The following is a 20,658-nucleotide window of genomic DNA, read 5'->3' as shown; positions in this document are numbered from 1 at the left end:
CTATCCAAAACAAGGCAGGGATCAATGGAATAAATAGGCAAATAGGCTATTATGTAAGGATCTATTCCTGGATTACTGGGTGTCTTTAATGTTGTTTTTCATTTTGATTATTTGTGCCCACGTTCTGGTCATCTCATTTGTTAAAAGTCCTCCTACCAGTTGAAATAAAAAGTTTAAGCCTAAAATCCATTGAAAAATACTTAAAAAAAATTTAACTCCAATATAGTTATCATACACTGTGTATTAGTTTTAGGTGTTCAACTTAGTGATTTAACAATTCTATATATTATTTATAATAATATAAATAATAACATATAATATAAATAATATATTTATAATATGATTATATATATAATATAAATAATATAATAAATGGTAAGTGTACTCTTCATCCTCATCACCTGTTTCATCCATCTCTCCACTGACCTCCCTTCGGGTAACCGTCAGTTTGTTCTCTCTAGTTAAGAGTCTGGGGTTTTTTTTGTTTTTGTTTTGTTTTGTTTTTTGGTTTGTCTCTTCCTTTCTTCCTTCTTTTCTTTCTTTCTCAAATTCCACATATGAGTAAAATGAAATAGTATTTGTCTTTCTCTGACTGACTTATTTTACTTAGGATTATATTTTCTGGTTCTGTCCATGTCATTGCAAGTGACAAGATCGCATTCTTTCTTATGTGAAATAATATTCCATTGTATATATATGTACCACATCTTTTTTTTTTTTTTAAGTAGGCAGAGAGGCAGACAGAGCTGGAGGGGGAAGCAGGCTCCCTGCTGAGCAGAGAGCCCATGTAGGGCTTGATCCCAAGATGCTGAGCTAGAGGCAGAGGCTTAACCCACTGAGCCACCCAGGTGCTCTGCCCATTCATCTATTGATGGACACTTGAGCTGCTTCCATAATGTGGCTATTATAAATAACACTGCAGTAAACATAGGGGTGCATATATCTTTTCAAATTAATATTTTCATATTCTTTGGGTAAAATACTCAGTAGTGGATTACTGGACCATATGGTAATTCTATTTTTAATTTGTTGTAAAATTTTTAATTTGTTGTAAAATATTTTTAATTAAAAATCTAATTTAATTTTCCTGTCATTCCAAAGGAAGTGAGTACAATTGTCCCTCATTTTACAGATGAGGAAACTGAGTCTGAGTCATTATGTAATTTTCTCAGAGTAACTCTGCTGTTATGTGGCAGAGGCAGAACTGGCTATGTTGGGTGCCCAAGCATTTAACTTAATATAGGCATTCCATAAGGTTCATATTTTTCCATTTTTATGCTTTTGAGCTATTTCTAAAATTTTAAAAATAAAAGAAATAGTGATTGAAGATGATTATGAGGTGATTATATCTAGATAATATGGAATTTGTTATGAGATTTTAAAAAAATAACTCGATCAAACTATCTTTTAGTAAAAACCAAAAACATTAAAATGGCCATTAAACTCAGTGTTATTTGATTGTTATATGAGTGACATACAAAAGTGATTGTTTTTCACCAAAGTGTCTATCAATTGCCAATGACTGATGTTTCCTTATATTTGTGGGCTTTTACATGATCACAGCAAACACTTGCGAGGAAAATGGTCTAGATGAGAAAACCCTGGGTTAATGTTTCAGTTGTTTCTATCTACCCTAGACTTTGCTTTCAGTGGGTAGGATTTAAAAAAGATCAGTGTTATAACTTCTGCTTTTGTGATATGGTCTCCAGATGGCTGACTAAAATTTGTTCCATCACCTTGAGGTTATTCAAGTTTCCTATAAAGCAGAACTGGAGGTAGGGGCAAACATGGAAGCATCTAAAAATAACATAGTTGAGAATATAGCTACTTGTCTATATCAGAATCTGTGGTAGAATTTTATTTTTAAAATAAGAACATGGGTGTTAACAAAAGGTAAACAAATATTAAGACCCTCTGGGTGTGTTCTGGGATTATTTTCTTTCTTGTTCATTAAAATTTGTATCTAGAAAGCCATGACTCTTGGTTTAAATGTCTAAGGAGTTCTGGTTGGCATATCTTATCTTTAGCAGTAGCAAAAGGCTATAATATCCCCCAAGGACTTTGAATTAACTTTTAGCTAAGATAAAATATATCTTTGAAAGGATGCACACTTTAAAAGACAAGCATGGGGCGCCTGGGTGGCTCAGTGGGTTAAGCCGCTGCCTTCGGCTCAGGTCATGATTCCCAGGGTCCTGGGATCGAGTCCCGCATCGGGCTCTCTGCTCAGCAGGGAGCCTGCTTCCCTCTCTCTCTCTCTCTGCCTGCCTCTCTGTCTACTTGTAATCTCTGTCTGTCAAATAAACAAATAAAATCTTTAAAAAGTAAATAAATAAATAAATAAATAAATAAATAAAAGACAAGCATGCACACCATTAAAAAAAAAACTTAAAAGTATTTCTCATAAAATCTGTTCAAGTCTCTGATTGAAAACTTATGGGTGGGGGGCAGGAATTGAGAAGATTTTTAGATTTAACTGAGCAATGTTACATTTAATACCCAAATCATAGGTTTAGATGATTAACATAGACACTGGCCTTTCTTTTAATGAATATAATTAGGATAAATAATGCACACAATGCCAAAGGAATTTGTAAAAATACAACAGTAAACAGAACTTTTTTATAGCAATTGAGAAGCTCCAAATTGTTCTGAAGACAGAATTCATGGTCACTCTTCTCCCAGTGTCTAATGTGATAATACTTAAATGCCTGCGCTTGTTTAAAGAAGAGATATTTAACTGGTACATGGCCTTTGTTTGGCCTTCAAGATCACTCCCTCCTCAAATCACCCTATTCTAGGTAACTTAATTCATTTTTGTGCCCTAAACATGATCTTTCCACTTAGTCAAATACATTATTATTTTATCTTCTTTTATTCTCCCCACTTCCCTTTTACCTACCCATACCCCACCTCCATAACACTTTGTACCTTCCCTGGTCCCTTGTGTTATCACTATGGCTTTGCCGAGCACATTTTCACTTTTAATATCTTCTCTTTTCACCATTCATTCATATGGTTCTTTCCTTTAAAATTTAACTCTCTTGAGAAACATAGAATTCTATTCCATTCCCAATTGTTTCATTCACCCAAGCTTTTAGCAGTTTACTAACTTGGATTTGTTGATATGTTGTCTTGAAATAAGTGCTGTCAATCTTTTTCACATGTTTATGTTTTATCTCCCAAAGGAGATTATAGGCTCTTTAAGAGAATGTATTTTAAAAATTCCATTTACCCCAAGCAACTAGAATAATGTTACTCCATAAAAAGGTGCTGAATGAAGGTTATTGATTGATTGGCCTACTATGTTTTCTGTTCCAGGGAAACCAATACCACATGATTTGAACATAAGGATATTCTTTACAATAATTAAAAAGTGAGGATGGCAAAACTGTAATAATTTCCACATTGCTGGATTATTTGTTTTAAATTAGTACAGAATATGTGATGGCCACAGTAGTTATGTCCTTGAGGTGGGTGTGGTGGTGAAATCAAACATAAGCTATACGTTTATTATTAATCCAAAACCTCAAACAGGATTGTTGGAGTTAATGTGAAGCTAACTGTTGTTTTTAGTTCCTTTTTAGTTCTCAAATCGGTGAGAAATCTTCACTTGAATATCAAAGCCTGCAGTAAAACTCATGGTAAATTTGAAAATACATAAAGACAGATGTGATGTAAACTTTAAATTCACGCTACATTTTTACAATAACTCCCACGAGTATCTAGGAATAATTAGAACATTATAAAATGCAGAAATATAGGAGATGGGGGTGGGCGGAGGTGGAGAAAGGTCTCTAGAAAGCCCAAGATCCAAGGGTGGGGGGTGTTGGTTTGTTTTCAATCCATCTGCGGGTCGCTGATTAGATTCAGCACGCTGGCCAGCTCCCTTGTCCGCCGGGTTTATTGGCCTAAGTGAAAGGCGCTGGGGGAAGGAAGGCACCATCTGCTCCTTTGAATTAATAGATAACCGAGAAGCAGGGATGAAGACAGTAAGACAGAGTCAACATATCGGATGTTGATGCCACTGAGTTCTTGGGGTGTCTTTGTCTGATCTCTGGGTCCCCACTCCTCCACCCAGATCCTCCAGCAGCCAGAAAAGAGAAGGGCTGACCAACCAGAAACCCTGCTATTTCTCTGGTATGCTTACCTCAGCATAAAGTGTTCCCAGTTCTTGGAATTGAAAAATATTCATCATAGCTTTTGCAGGGTAGGGCAGGGCGGGGCTTCTACTTAAATAGTTGAGCTACATGGTCCATACACCAATCAATTCAAAATTTGATTCACCTTTATTTTAATGAGTGGGAATCAAAGTTTACACAGCTGGGACAAACAGGCTGCCAAGCCCCACTGCCCACAAGCCCCAGATGTGAAGAAGCTTGGGGAAAGGAGATAAACTCTTCCTTTCTTGTAGGGGATCTCACCGACTTCCTCTCCGGTAGACCTCTGGATTTAGTGTCTGCAAACAGACCGCCCACTCTTCGCTAACAAGAAGTCATTACTGGTTTGTCTATTTCTTCCTCCCCCACCAAGAACTTTTTGTCCGAGGGAGGGTGAGAGAGGTCGAGGCAATGAGAACTGGGGATCAAGAAGGAAATTATCCACAAAGGGGAGGGGGTGAGGAGTGTGGAAAGTGTTAGGGTCGGTACTGAAGATCTGAGAGTTTGCAGCCGCTCCCCGCTCTCTCCGCTCCAGCCTTCTGCAGCCACCCTTTACGCAGCGGACACGGGAGAGTTAAGCCAATAAACACGTAAGCGCCGCTCCCTCCCCAATCGGCAAGATGCCTCTTAGGCTCTTGGCTGCACCGACAGCTTGCAACACTCGGCATCTTTTCTGGAGGCGCCTCCTTCAGCGGCTGCAGATGGTATCCGGCTGCGAGCTCGGGGCTCGCAATTGATTCTGCCCCTTGCCCACCTCGGGTCCACGGACGCACCTCTTCTTTCCCCTCCTCCCCTCGCGCTCCTGGGTCTGAGCCCAGCTCCGGATCTCCGGGCAGAGGAAGCAGTCGCGGCGGCGGAGGCTGAGCAGCAGCACCCGCTCCCTGATTTGGGGAGAAGCACCCATCCCGGGGAGCCGACCCCCAGCTGCCTCCAGCGCCCCCCATCTTTTGCACCCCTAGCCCAGGGCTCCAAGGACCACCCCCCTCCCAGGCGCCACCATGCTGGACCCTTCGTCCAGCGAAGAGGAATCGGATGAGATCGTGGAGGAGGAGAGCGGCAAGGAGGTTCTCGGCTCGGCCGCGTCCGGCGCGCGCCTGTCTCCCAGCCGCACCAGCGAGGGCTCTGGCGGCGTTAGCGGCACCGGGCTCGTGGGTGGCGGCGGTGCCGGCGCCGGAGCCGGGGTGGGCGCCGGCGGCGGTGGGGGCAGCGGCGCGAGCAGCGGCGTTGGGGCCGGGGGGCTGCAGCCCAGCAGCCGCGCCGGTGGCGGCCGGCCCTCCAGCCCCAGCCCGTCCGTGGTAAGCGAGAAGGAGAAGGAGGAGTTGGAGCGGCTGCAGAAGGAGGAGGAGGAGAGGAAGAAGAGGCTGCAGCTCTATGTGTTCGTGATGCGCTGCATCGCCTATCCCTTCAACGCCAAGCAGCCCACCGACATGGCTCGCCGGCAGCAGAAGGTAGGTGCGCCGGGGAGGCCCCGGGAGCTGCGCCGGGACGTCGCCAGGCGGGCGGGGCGAACAATGGGAGCTGGCGGCGCAGCTGGCAAGGAGGAGCAGGAGGAGGAGACCGCGCCCTGGGGAAGGGGCTGCCAGGCCCCCCCCTTCGCGGCCGGGCCCGGCCCAGCTCGGAGCGCGCCTGGAGCTGCGGGGGACCGGCGAGGGGCCTGGACCTCAGCGTCGTGTGTCCCCACCCGGGAGCGCTGGGGAGCTAGGCGGGCAGGTTCCGCTCTATAGCCCGGGAGGCTCGGGGAGTGACTTGCAGCCCGCGGCGCCCAGAGAGGCCTTGCTCGTTTTGCCCGGCTCCCGGCACTCTCCAGCGGCGGGCGGCTGCGCTCAGCTCTGGGCCCGCCTTCCTGGGCGTGCGCTCGGCGGGCGGGGGCACCCGGCAGGTGGGGGCACCGGTGTAGAGGGAGAAGAGCGCCTCCGAGCAGCGCTTGGCTCGCCCAGCCGAGAGAGCCGCAGCGGCTGGCGGCAGAAAGCAAGTCCGAGTCGCGAAGCTTCCAGTCATACTGGGAAGGGCACCCTCCTCCCCGCGTCGGGGTCAGCTGATCCCGACTAGGGTCGTCTAAGGGTCTTCGGACATCACTTCCCCCTCTGGCTGAAGTTCCCTCAAATCCCCCTACCCCTTCCTCAGTGACCCCAGAAAGGGGGCACGCCCTCTGGTCCTTCTACCGGGGTCAGCTCCTCCACCTTCCTCCCTTTGACCCTCTTCTCCTCTTCCCAAGGTGACTTCGCCGCCACCTTCTGGCTCTCCGAGGCCCTCCAAGCCCAGCCGCTTTTGGCTTGATAAAGTGCAGCTGCAAAAAGCTTCGCAATTACAAGCATTAAAAGCTTTTTGTGTCTGAGACTGGGGCAAGGCTGAGGCGGCCCCGGACTGCTTTTGATGTGCAAAAAGTGCCTATTTCTATAAGCTGGTTTCCAGCCAGAGGAAGGAGGAGGAAGGTTACTGAGGATAAGGGGCAGTGGTGGGACCAGAGGAGAAGAGGTCAGCCCCCGGTTGGAGTGAGTTAGTGAAGAAAGTCAGCGCTCCGTTGTTTCTTCTATGTGCATTTGTCAGTTCCATTTTGAAAGAAGAGCCTGTGAAGCCCCCGGAAGGACGGTTTCTTAACAGTGTGAATTTCTTAGTTGCTGTCACTCAAGTCTGAATTCCATGTTGCTGTCCTAGGGAGTGAGGGTTTCCTGTGTTTATCCACTCTTAAGTTAGCACAGATTTCTCTGTTTGTTTTGCTTATATATGTACACACACCACCGAGCGCTGATGATTTATTTCAGCTGTCACAAGCTTGGTTATCAGTTTTATTAAAAATACGACTCATTTCCTGGTTGGAGAAGAGCAGGTGGGTTACACACTTCATGCTCTACCTGTCATCTGTGCCCCCTTGCTTTTTTCAGCCTCTATTGTGGATGGTAGTAGACAAAGGTATTCACAGAACAATAAAAGTTTTTGGATTTTCTATTAAGGTTGGATGTCTGGTTCAGGTACAGGGCCTGACATTTCAAGTTTCAGCTTGGAATTATTATGCTAATAGTGTCTTTATAGCAGGGGGAAATGGCCTCTTCAAAATCTATCCGCTTAATAAGAGCGCCAACCAAAGATGTTTGGCCATGAAAACTGTTGTGATTTAAAGAGAAAATATAAAAACAAACTTTGCTTTATCCATCGAATGGTTCCAGAGCTCTGTCCTTTAAATAGAAGCTAAAACTCAGTGCTAGAATGGGGGAAGAAATCCGTTCTCACAGTGGCCCATTTCTTTTAAAAACAGAAACTTCATCCTCCTGAAAAGATCATCAGGAGGCTAAGTTTTTCTGGTCTGGTTGCATGTTTTACCTGAATCAATTCAAAGCTGTGGTTTTGAGGGGCAACTGGGTTCTGTTTTTACACATGACCTTAACATCAAAGACTACAGGGCAAATTGCTAACACTGGCATTTGGTCAAACTATTTTTAGTTATTGCAGCAAACTAGAGCTAAAGGCATAGTCCAGCAAAGCTGCCTCAGGGCTGTTGGCTATACTGAGAAGCTGAGCATCTATCTCCTTATTACAAAAGAAAACAAGCTTTTCCATTTCTGTATCTTTAAGTTTTTAGTGTCTTTCTGGAAGAGGGTGTCTTACTATTTTCTCCCAAGTAGAAAGCTTGGAACTTGTGTTTTTTTAAAGTGGGTAGTCATTGAAAGTAACAGAGATGTTTGCACAAGCATTGTGGTAAAATTTAAGGCCAACAAGTAAAATTGATAAAGCAAAATTAGGCTTGGAGAAATACAAACTGTTTGTAAACTATACACGAATCTATAATACAATAGAAATGGATGAATTAGAAACAGCTAGAGGAAAAATGATGTGGAAGGAGGGAATAGAGTGACTGGAGGCAGCCAGAGAAGACTGCCTATGAAAAAGTTGAGGTAGGGAAGAAAAGAGATCATCTTGTCAAATCCTCACGCTGTTCCCCTTAAAATTACACAACCTTGTGTGTCTATTATAACCCAACAGAGCCAGAGAAGAAAAGATCATATTGTATAGAGTATAAGACACTTTACGAAACCAAATAGTCTATATCATAACATTGGTTTCAATTTTTCAAGAACCTACCATGTGCAAGGCACTCCACTTAGATCATTTTTTTTAGAAGACTTTTAGATTTACTGACAAATTGAGAAAATAGTACAGAGAGTGCCCAGGTTCCCCCATTAATATCTCACAATAGTATGACACATCTGCTACAGTTAAAGAACCAATATTGATATGTATTTAACAAAAATAGGTAGTTTATTGAAATTTCCTTAGTTTTTACTTACATTTGTTTTTTTGTTCTGTTATTTTAAATTCTCCTAACTCTAACAATGTAGGAGTTACTATTTGCATTCTTAAAAGAGAAAACAGAGACTCAGAGGTTTTATAACTTGTCTAAAGCAGTATGTATATAGGAGAATGAGTGGAAACCGAGACATGGATTATTCTGATTTCAAATCCTGTCTTTTTAATATGCAACACTGGCCAGAAATATTCTAGAGCAAAAAAGAGAGTCCTAGCATCCTGATAACATGTACTTCTTCTTCTTCTTTTTTTTTAATCCAGGATTTCTTCTATTTGAGTTGAGAGAGATTTGTTCCTTTCCTTTGGGTACCTATCAAATAATCAATGTGGGTAAAATGGACATTTAGGTATTAACCTCATAAAAAGTATGAAGGGAAGAGATGGGCTATTAGTTGGTAAATCAGAACATCAGACTTGTCAGGCTTGCTGTGTAGTTTGAGCTGAAGATTTAAAAAAGAAAGAAAGAAAAAGAAAGAAAGAAAGAAAAAGGCATTTTAACCAAGAAGAACAATTGGAAAGGAGCAGAGGAAGAAGGTACCATTCCTGGATCATTTTGTTAATTATTTTGATTTCATTTTTCCTGGGGAAAAGCGTGCTGGCTCATTATAATAATCTCCCCAACTAAAAGAAGGGACTTTAAACAGACTATGTGAAAACACATTTTATCATTTATAGGTCTACGTTTCTCCTACTACAATGAATCTGGATAGAACATGCTAGTAGTGATAATTAATGACCAAAACAAAAGTCTAGCCTTCTGACTGTCACAGGGTATGTTTTTAGCTGCCCTTAAATGACAATCTGAAAAACTATTCTGTGCATTTTGTCCTCTTTTGTCATAACGGTGAAGTGAATACCTAGAAGCTGGCATGGGAAAGCTGTGCCATATGTTTCTAAATTGTGTAGTAACGGTGATGAGTGGCTACCTCAAGTGAACTAGCTACTTAGAGATGTTACTGAGGCAATAGAAAAGCAGGCGCTGTAAACAATTCTGTGTAATATTTAGATTGACATGACCAGTCTTTTAATTGGTTAGGAATTATAATGTCTGGATTATGAATGAATATGGGTGCATGTTTGTGTACCTGTATGTCAATGTGTGTCTGTATGTAATGAGGGAAAGGGGCAATCCTAAAATCATGTTTGTTTGTTTTTTAAGATTTTATTTATTTAATTGACAGACGGAGATCACAAGTAGGCAGAGAGGCAGGCAGAGAGAGAGGGGGAAGCAGGCTCCCTGCAGAGCAGAGAGCCCGATGTGGGGCTTGATCCCAGGACCCTGAGATCATGACCTGAGCCGAAGGCAGAGGCTTTAACCCACTGAGCCACCCAGGCGCTCCCTCATGTTTATTTTATATGAACTCCTATTTCATTCAAGGGGACTTTATGAATATACCAAATGTGTTGTGAGTTCAAGCTACTCATTTCTATGTGATTCACCCCATAGCTTCCCATGAAATTTTGGCTAATATTGAGTCACTGTTAGCTGTAGAAATTCTGTCTTTATTCATTTACTTATTTGACTTTGTGAGTTGGCCATGGCTCAAAAGCCCCTACCTTTCCTAAAATTTAAGACATAGTCCTAGCTAACTATCTATGTGTATATGTATATAGTTTAAATCCATAATAGGGGTTCATCCATTCAGGTATGTTTTGAGGCATTTGGATTAGCTCTTATTCGAAATTCTTAAGAGTCATCTTATCAATGCAACATATGATATGGATTTTAAAAAATAAATGCTCTAACCTTTTGAGGGAATGAAATGGCTCTTAAACCAGGATTCCTTCAAAAAGAATTGTTCCTCTCTTCATCAGAAAAAGAATTGAAATCTTTATATATGCTTTTAGGCATTTCCCTTCTAATCGCCTTAGTACAATGGACAGGAACTGTTCTGCACTAGTACCAGCAGAGAAATTCTGAAGATGCAGAATACAAAAAAAAGTATGAGAGGGCTCTTACCGCCTTACATTCTTGGAATAGCCTCATACTCCCCTAAATCGGAACCGAAGGCAAAAGAAATTAAATCCTTCATTCCTGAAGAATTGTACTGGGTATAGTGGTAAAAGTCAAATGATTCATAGATCTTTCCTCTACAAAATGAATTTCGTATATATCATTGGCTATTACATTAAAATATAATCAGTGTTTGTGATTTGGGGCCAGGTATCTATACAACTTAAGCTGGAATGATTAAGAGAGTTTTCTTAACTTAGAACTAAGTTTTAAATAGATGAGTAGTTACTCCTTGCACCAAGCACTCTGTCTCCAAGGCTTGGGAGGTAGGTTCTTCAGGCAGAACCAGAAGATTCCTGTGAGGTTCCTGATTTGGGGAGCTTATGTTCTAGTCTGGAGGATAACATATACATATGTCAAGTAAGTTGAAAATAAGAAAGTGTTTAATTGTGAGATGCTAATTACCAATACCAAAATGTGGGGAAAGAGAGAGCAAATGTGTGCATATGTACACACAGAATTAGATATGCAGGTAGAGAAAATCTCCAAGGAGGAAGCAGATTAGGATTAGGTCTTTAAGAATTTGTATGATTTGTGTCAGCCTAAAGGAAGACCGATCTCCCAGTCTGGAGAAGAGCCTGAGGTAGCAGTAATGTGGAAAGGAGCCATTGTTTGTGGGACACATTAGTCCAGTTCTTTTAGTTACCGGTTAGAAAAACCCAACTCAAGTGGCGAAACCAAAAGGAAAACAAAAGGGAAAGGAAAGACACATTGGTGTTTGTAATAGAAAAGCATCCAGCGCTGGGTGACTACAGGCTTGGCTGGATCGAGGGGTTCAAATGACTTTCTTGACAGAATGAACAGAGAGGAATAGAAAAGGTATATCAAAAGAAACTGTGTTTGAACTCAGTCTCAGCCACTAATAAACCACTGCTTATAGGCAAGTCTGCTTCTGTCTCTGGGTAATTTCTTCATCTTTCATATGAAGAGGGGAGATGGGGAAGCTTCAGATAATCCCCAATGAGCCTTCTCTGTCTAGCAGTTGGTAGTTCTTGCTGGGCAATGTAGCTGCTCATTATCAAGACTACACTTTTCCTTCCATCTTCTTTTTGTGATATTTTTACATTATAGGATAAGGCAGTGTCTTCGAAGAATCTGAGACAAAAATCAAGTTAAAGTTCACATTGTCCAGCTAAATTTTTGGATGAGGAGGTGAGATCTTAAAAGTTTACAAGACTATAAACTACATGAGAGCTTGTAAATTGTGACCTGTGGGCTGAAAGTGACCCACAAGGATATTTTGTTTTGTCTACAATGCATTTTTCAGTTTTTTGAATTAGTTACCAACATTGAAAACCATGAACTTCACCCCAAATTTTGGCTTCCCTTATAACTGGAAGGTGTGTTAGTGAAAGGTGAAGCTGAGCCTGAGGTGTTTTTGTGTGTGTGTGGTTTTTTGTTTGTTTGTTTTTTATTTCTTTTTAGGAATTTTCAAAAAGCAATAGAAATAAATCTACCAACCCATCAGTTAATTATAATGAAATGTTGATCACTTTTAACTAAAATTATTTTTGTTCTAAGATGGATACCCTATAGAGCTGGATAGTAGGACACCAGCTCTCTGGTTCTTGCCAACACCATCTATTCTTACCATTGTTGCACAGATATTGATAATCTGACCCTGGGCACTGTAGCACCTCCAAGAAAAGGATCTGGAAATTTGGAACTCTATGTTCCCTATCTCTGGCAACCGTTTTCTTGTTAGGATCAGATTTATAGTTTCTGCAGAATTGGAGAACTGATGATCAGAATTACGTTGCTATTTTTTATTTGTCAGTCCAATCATGTGATAGAATTCTCTGATAGTAGCACGTAAAGAAGGAAGGATGAAGTTTGCAAATGGTTCGCAGTCTGGTCATCAGACTTGACACATGACAGAAAGTGAAGAACTGTAGTTAAGAACATAGACTCAGAAAGTTGAATGCCCGGGTTTGTTCCCTGGCTGTGCCCCAAACTGCCTCTGTGATTTGCGGCAACTTATTTAACCTCTGTGTTACTCAGTTTACTCATCAATAAAATGGGGATAGTAGTGGTACCTTCATCTTTGGGTTCTTATGAAAATTAAGTGAGATAATATACTAAAGCTTTTTAGAACAATGCTTGTGAACAATGTGGTAAGTGCTGTTTTAGAACAATGTGGTAAGTGCTGTTTAAGTGTTGTTGTTATTGTTGATATGTGTAACATTGTGTTATTTTAATTGATGTAGCAGAAACATATCTTTGACTACTTCCCAAATTAGCTTGTTTGTACCAACAATGGACATCTTGAGGTATTATAGAGAAGTATCTTCTTTTAAAGACAGTAAGTGATTATAAATTTCTTGAAATGGCTGAATCCCATTTGAACTTCAATCACTGTAGGGCATGTTTAAGTGGCCAACTACTAAGTCAGAAAGAGCTGAATCTCTATGTTGGGTATATGTTCTTTAGTAAGTTTTATTTGAGTTAGCCCCTTTCGGAAGAAGAAGAAAGAAAAAAAGAACGGGCAGTTAACAGCATGTTAGTGAAAGTTAGGCAGCTTAAAATACTATCAGCCTTGGGGTGTCTGGGTGGCTCAGTGGGTTAAAGTCTCTGCCTTCAGCTCAGGTCATGATCTCAGGGTCCTGGGATTGAGCCCCGCATCAGGCTCTCTGCTTGGTGGGGAGACTGCTTCCCCCACCTCTCTCTGCCTACTTGTGATCTCTGTCTGTCAAATAAATAAATAAAATCTTAAAAAATATATATTATCAGCCTCAATGTTACCAAAGTCATAGAATCTATCAGTTGTACATGGTTAGACATAAATATGCTTTTCTCCTTTTTCTCCTTTTATTCATGTGGTGTTTCTCACGATCACTTACGTGTATAGGAAGTTATGAGATACTTTGGGGTTAACTTTTTAAGAAATCCCCAAATGTTGCAGGAGCACATGCTAAGCTACAGACCCTCCAGGAGCTGTAGTGCTTTGAAAAAGACAATGTGATTTTGGCAAACATGCAGAGTGATACGGGGAATCTACTATGCCACTTAAGAAAGCAATGGAAAAACATTGAAAATTCTTGCAAATAATTGTGCCTTCTGTTGCCCATGCAGAAAAACAGCCTTTTGGTGTGGATGGTAGGCATAGAGTTGTTGAAGCAAATGAGTTAAAATATATCTTGAACATCGACTTTGGTGATTTTTCTGACAAGTACAGCAACTGTTGTCTATAAAGCAGCGTGTCATAACATACTGTGTTCAAAACATTTCTTGAGGGCTCTTCCATATTCAATTTTTGTTTGTTATACATCATCAAACAACATTGTTTTGAGCCACTTCTACATACAAGAAACTCACTAAATCCTGGAGGCAAAATATGCAAAGACATTTTAGGCAGACTTCCTGATCTCTAAGAACCTACCAGTCTGGTTGAGAAGTTGAGATGCACCAATATGGAGCGTAACTTATAGTGTGAGGCAGGATGTGGTGAATGTCTCAGTCTTAAATATTGGTATGTTTTAGATCTCCCCCTTGGCCCTTGTTAGGATTTGATTGCGTCCCCCACCCCCAGCCTCCCAAAATTCATGTTAAAGTCCTAATCCTCAGTACCTCAGAATGTGACCTTACGTGGAAATAAGGTCTTTGAGGATGTCACTAGTTAGAATGAGGTCCTTCAAGGTCCTAATCCATTATGACTAATGTCCTTATTGAAAGCGGAAATTTCAATAGAGGGACACAAACAAAAAGAGAAAACGCTATGTGGAGAGGAAGGCAGAGATTAAAGTAATGTGTCTGCAAGCAAGGAACAGCAAGATGGCCTGAAAATCACCAGAAGCTAGGGGAGAGGCATGGAATATATTCCTCCTTATAGCCTCAGAAGGAGCCGACCCTGCAGACACTTTGATTTTGAATTTCTAGCCTCCAGAGCTGTGAGACAGTAAATTTCTGTTTAAGCCACCTTGTTTGTGCTGATTTTTATGGCAGCCCTAGCAAACGGCCCTCTTCTCTATGTCCTCTCTCTGGGCCACTTCACCATTAATGATGGCTTTAGATACTAACATCCCTGTACTTCCCATTCTTAGGCCTTTGGCTCTAGCATGGTTCTCTCACCAGCCTTCCAAAGCTATATATCAAGGCTGCTGAAGGTGTGGTCTCAGACTGGTACAAGCCAGTGAATGCTTCATCAAGAGTCTACACTAAAATAAGGAACTTGTACGAGAATCTGAATTAACTCCTTGCTTTCTTCAAGAAAGTCTTGCTACCAAAAAAAATTAAAAAAATAAAAAATAAAAAATAATTGTCTGCTGAATTGAACAGCTTAGTAATGAAGTTGATGTAATTTCTGGTACTAGCATTCTATCCTGGTTAAGGACCAATAATCAACAGTTCATGGCACAGGTCTACAGACTAAACATGGACTTTCATAATATTTCCCATAGGATGTCTTCAGACCACCCAACAATAGAGTTTCTCACCTAGTCTCTTTCCCCTTTATTTTCTAATTCAGTGACTATCTTAGTGGTGCTACTATATAAACAAGCTGTTCAAGAAGGGGTGCACAACTCAACTTCAGATCTTCACTGTTGCTCATTGTACCCACTGAAGGCTGCACACGTCCTGTGGATAACCCTCTTCAGCAAGTTTTCACCTCTTTCTCCTCCTCTTCATCTTCATTACTGATGCCCCACTTTGGGTCCTCGTGATTGCTGGTGTGGACTTTTGCAATAACCTTCTAACTGTTCTCTCTGCCTCCTTTTTTGCCCACAGTCTATTCAGATACCAGGGTGATCGTTCTGCAGCACAGACTCAATCAGGACCTTTCTCGGCTCAGAAGTCTTCAGTAGCTTTCTGTTTCTTGCACAGGATACACTCTAAGCTCACTAGCATGGACTAAATGGATCCTCTCTCGCTAGCCAGGCTCTGTTCCTATAGTTCTGCTTTCACCGTTGGCTTTAACCTATTAAACCACTTAGCATTCCTGAGCTGTGGCATGCTCTCTTGTGCCTCAGTGTCTTTACACATGCTGTTCCTCCTGCTTGAAAAACCCTTCCCCTACCTTGCCTGCTATCACTTTCCTAAGTGGATGAGGGTAACCCATCATATAACCCATCATTATAAAGAACAGGAATAAGTAATGACTATTTGTGGGGTGTTTATTGTCTGTTGTCACTGCTGTATTGATTTATAAGTCTTATCTCCTTTAATCTTTAGTAACTTACAATAACTAAGTAATGGTAACTCTGTAAGATAAGTATTAATCATCCTGATCCTCCAGTAAGAAGACCAAGAGGCAAAACAGTTAAGATACTATCTTGGTTCACACCTTTAGTAAGTGGCCGAGAGGAGTTGGGGCCTAGGAGTTCTGACTGTAGACTGCCCTCTTGGCCATATGTTGTGCTAACTGAAGTGGAGCATTGAGCATATTTTACTTCAGTGTGTATCTGTTGTTCTCTCCTGACACTACAGAGATGATTTCGTTTAGTATCCTCTGCTGTCTACAAGTGTCTGCTATACACTTGTAGGTACTCAATAGATTGTTGATGCAGAACTCATGATTATTAAATTCATGATTATTTAGAAAAGAGTAATAAATACTCCTTACCATTTATAGCATGTTCACTGAGATGATCTCATTTCTTCTTTAAAACCTTTTTGAGCAGTGGGGCATATATTCTAAGTCTCCGTATTGTGGCAGGCAAAGGGAGCCATGGGGAGGTCCCATTGGCTGGACAGAAGTATAGGATACCATCCTTGGCATCCTGGATGTACCTAGGGCTCTCCCCACTAAGCTGTTAGTCCTGGGTTCATACTTATTATGGCTGAGGCCATTGCAGACTTTGGAAGGCTCACTCCGTCTCAGAGCAAACTTATTAAAATATACCTCACATCCACTTATTTTTATATTGTTAAAAAGTAAAGGATTTTTTAAAATCTCACTTTTAAAACTATTTGTCTCTGTAACTTGGTTAATATAAATGACTGTGATTTCTTAGGAATCATGGTGCATTTACTGGAATCCTTGTAAACTGAAAAACCAACTGCACCAATTGTTTTCAAATGTGATAGGAATATTATATTTCACAATTAATGAAGTTGGCATATATTTATAAGTCATTGGCCTGGACATATTATCATTTGGATTTTTCATTTTTAGTTTTACATATGGAGACAATACATTTTATGTAAGGTCTCAGAAATTTCTTTGGGTTCCTGGGAAGTTTCAAGATTCTGGTCACTTCACAGATGAAATAGCCTTTGTCCAGGCTTAATGGAGGAAGAGACATTTGACTTAAGCCTCCAGGTGACTAAGAAGATCAAAGGAAGGTGATGTGATGTATTTTGGAGTGAAGGAAAGATACTTCCAAGTGTTTAGAGATGAGGTAATACAAAGCAACTCTGAGGACCTCTGACCAAATATGATTGAACAAGTTTCCCATATTGGAGATAAAAGAAGTTAGAATGAAGGTTTGGTCATGATTGTGGATGTCCTTCAACACTAAAATACAGGCCCTGGGGAAGTGGGGGTTTTATCATTCATTCATTCATTCATTCCCCTTTGCTGTACTTTTCATCTTCATATTTTATAACTGAAAATTTATCTTTTAATCCCCTTCATCTACTTTTAATCCCCTTTAATTAACCTTTTAATCCCCTTCATCTACTTTACCCATCCCTAACCCTTCTGTTCTGGCAACCACAAGTCTCTTCTTTGTATTTATGACTATGTTTCTGTTTATTTTAATTTTTAAGTTCACATTTAAGTGAAATCATAGTGTATTTTTCTCCCTCTGCATTGACTTATTTCACTTAGCATAATACCTTGTAGGTCTATCCATGGCCTTGCAAATGGCAAAAATCTCATTCTTTTTTATGGCTGAAAAATATTCCATTGCATAAATATATGCAATGGGGTATTACTATATTATACATAGTTTTTATCCATTTATGGATGGACACTCAGGTTGCTTTCATATCTATTGATATATTGACTATTGTAAATAATGCTGCAGTGAACATGGGATGCATAGATCTTTTCAAATTAGTGTTTTCAGATTCTTTGGATAATACTCAGTAGTGGAATTACTAGATTATATAGAAGTTCTATTTTTAGTTTTTTGGGGAACCTCCATTCTGTTTTCCACATGACTTCATCTATTTACATTCCTACCCACAGTGCAAGAGTGTTCCCTCTCTCCTGTGTCTTTGCCAACACTTGTTACTTCTTGTCTTCTTGATACTAGGCATTCTGACTGGTGTGAGGTGATACCTCATTTGTGGTTTTGATTTGCATGTCCCTCATGATTAGTGGTGCTGAGTATCTTTCTGTGTGTCTGTTGGCCATCTATGTGTCTTTTTTGGAAAAATGTCTATTCTGCCCATTTTGTAATCAGATTTTTTTTTTTTTTTTTGGTTTTGAGTTCCTTAAGTTCTTTATATATTTTGGATGATAACCTTTCATCAGGTACATCATTTGCAGATATCATCTCTCCTTCAGTAGGTTGCCTTTTTATTTTGTTGTTGGCTTCCTTGGCCATGCTCAGGGGTGATTTTGTAGGCAGTGAAAAACCACTGAAGAATTCCCAGCAGAGCCGAAACATGACCACTGTAATAGCTTAAGAAGACTAACCTAAGGAAAGCATGTAGAAAGCATGGAGAAGGGAGAAAGGAGGAGTGTAAATGTCTTTGTACTGTGAGAAAAAAGTCACTATTTGGGCTTGAACATTTTTATCCAGCACAGATCATCTTTATGGTATTGTGGGGAAGTTTGTAGAAAATCTCAGAAAATTAATGCCTATATGTGGAAGTGTCTTGAATCACTAGTTCAAAAGCACTGCTTTAGAATAATTGTTGATAACTGTCTTAATTTTTATGTATTTGTCATAAATGGGTGGGGTATGTGTTCATTTCTTTTCTCAAATATCTTAAATATGTAAAACAAAATTGTCTGCCCTTTAAATTATGTTTAATTTTAGTGACCAGTATTCTAACACTTTCCTATGCAGGTGCAAAGGCACTTTTGCATAACATTATGAAGAACGTAAGGACTCTTGGACAGAGATCATAGTAAACCTGGTATAATTTCAGAAAATGTACGTATGATTGATTCCATTAAAGGTTCCAGCTGACCCTGAGGATTCAAATGGAACTTAATATGGCCCCAAGGGGGCATGAGCCCCACAAAAAGCCCAGGCTCAGATCAAGCCCACAGAAGAACAGAGGAGGGAGAGAAAATTCCAAAGAATGCCTAAACAGACTAGAAGAGAATCTTGGATTTGTCCCTCCCACCATATGATTCAATCTTAACACCTGACCTAGGTTTGTGTAGGCAAACAGGGTATAAGGAACATTCATACTCTGTCCTTTCTCATTCCTCAAGTGGGAAGATTCTGATCTTAGTAGTAATGTTTGAGAAAATATTGGACTACATTTATTAGCAGTCTGAGTCTCTCCCATTGAAAGGGGAGCATATAGTTTCCAGTGGTGTCTCTTCTTGCACATTCTTGGGTACCATCATCTTTTCCTTTATCTGTTCATAAGGATGATGTGATTTGCATATGGACCTAGGAAGTAGAGAAAGGTTAGATGCTGCAGTCTCATCTTCCAAAGTTCTGATAATAAAGAGGGAATTTGTTTTTTATTTGACATTGTTATCTGTGTGTATAGTTCTCTTGAGAGGATAGGTGACATTGGTTCAAGATACGATTCAGGTATTCTTGGGTCACCAAGTCATGACATCATCTCAAGGTTTCAGAACACCCCTTCAGTTGCCAGAGGGTCGCAGCCAGTGTCCTGGAGGAGGCCTGCATTGTAGCTGAGGAACAGGTAGAATCTGAATGTGGGGTGGCGGGAGAATAGGTATTCTAGGGACAGCATGAGCAAAGTCACAGTAGCCACACAAAGCCAGAACAAAGGGCACCCACAAGGCATAAGTGCAGCAAGGTGGCTTGGAACCAGGTAGTGGTAAATATCGAACGCTATTAGACTTTGTCCATTGTCCTTTATTTTGCAGGCAGACAGGAGCCTCTGAAAATGATCTGTACTCCTGGTAGCTCCAGTTGAAAAAGCACTGAACTGAGGCATAAGACCTATCAAAGATAATGCAGACATCTGGCTGATTGCCAGATGGGGAGCCATTGGCCTTGACCTTGTCTTGAAGTGATGTGTTTTCCTATAAGGCACTTTGAGGCTTCAAAATCTCCAAAGAATGATGCCAGCACAAGCAGACTGTCTTATTTGCAAAGGACATGACTCGCTCTAGCATTTTTCCATGACCGAGTTAGAAACAACTTCCTATGAGCTGTGACAACAACTCCCCATCATTTGCTACCCTTCCTGTCTGCCCGGCAAGGGAGGAAACAAAAAGATTTCTTGCTGCTATCTGCTTTTCACAGGCAGCTGATATACTGCTGTGTATTATGATTCAGCATTATATATAGGCCTTCAAAGTAAACACACATAGGTTAAGATTTGTGGTTGTTTTTAATTAATCAGAAGCACGTTGCCCACATACCTTATCTCCCTGGAGCAGCAGTTCTAAACAATCGTGGATCTCCTATTTAGTCCAATCAGCTTTTCAGATTTTTCCTTTAATTTCTGTGTGCTGAGGGCTCAAAGCTATCTTTTAGTCAATATTCAATTAGGATTTGAGTCAGAGGGCTGTGTTGAGCTCTTCGAGAGAAGTATAGAAGTTAGTCATTCACTTTCACCACTTTTCACTAAAGAAATAGACGTTTGCTGCAGCATGAATTAAATATTATGCCAAATTAAGAGTATCTTTACTTCCTTATGAGCTGGCAATAAATGACATTGTTGGAAATTCAACATTATACATATTGTATACACCAAAACTTAGGGAGATTTATGATCTATAATATTACCTTGTCTACTCATTAGTTAGATCTCTGCATTTCTGTTGGGTACTCATCCAACAGGCTTTCTCTAATCACTATCCTTTGGCATATCCTTCTGTTTCCAGCACAATCTATTACTCAATATTATTTTTCTCATGGACCCACATTTTCAGAATAAAAATTCACTCCTAGGATTAAAAAATTCCAAAGATTGTCTGCAGATAAAATAGCAAAAAAGATGTTGAGAGAATGCCATGTATTTTTTTAAAAAATTCTTATTTACACCAAATTTACCTGCCTCCTTGAAATGTTTTTGGGTTCTTTAGGGACAACAGCAATATGAGACATTTATACTAAGTTCGATGAAACTTTTCAC

General features: G+C 40.6%; 1 protein-coding gene across 24 annotated transcripts in view; it reads left to right on the top strand.

The window, feature by feature from the left end:
• The first annotated feature begins 5,041 nt into the window (after nt 1–5,041).
• CADPS (calcium dependent secretion activator) overlaps nt 5,042–20,658 on the top strand; it is a 468,270-nt gene continuing 452,653 nt past the window's right edge. For all 24 annotated transcript variants that reach the window (XM_032324202.1, XM_032324183.1, XM_032324129.1 and 21 more), the window contains exon 1: nt 5,042–5,605. In XM_032324202.1, coding sequence (XP_032180093.1) covers nt 5,156–5,605 — 450 coding nt within the window. In that variant the 5' untranslated portion in view covers nt 5,042–5,155. The remainder of the gene's footprint in view (nt 5,606–20,658) is intronic.

This window comes from Mustela erminea, chromosome 1 (genome assembly GCF_009829155.1).
Source record: "Mustela erminea isolate mMusErm1 chromosome 1, mMusErm1.Pri, whole genome shotgun sequence".
Lineage (NCBI taxonomy): Eukaryota > Metazoa > Chordata > Mammalia > Carnivora > Mustelidae > Mustela > Mustela erminea.
Note: the sequence above shows the minus strand (reverse complement) of the source record. Positions and strands in the feature narration are given on the sequence as shown.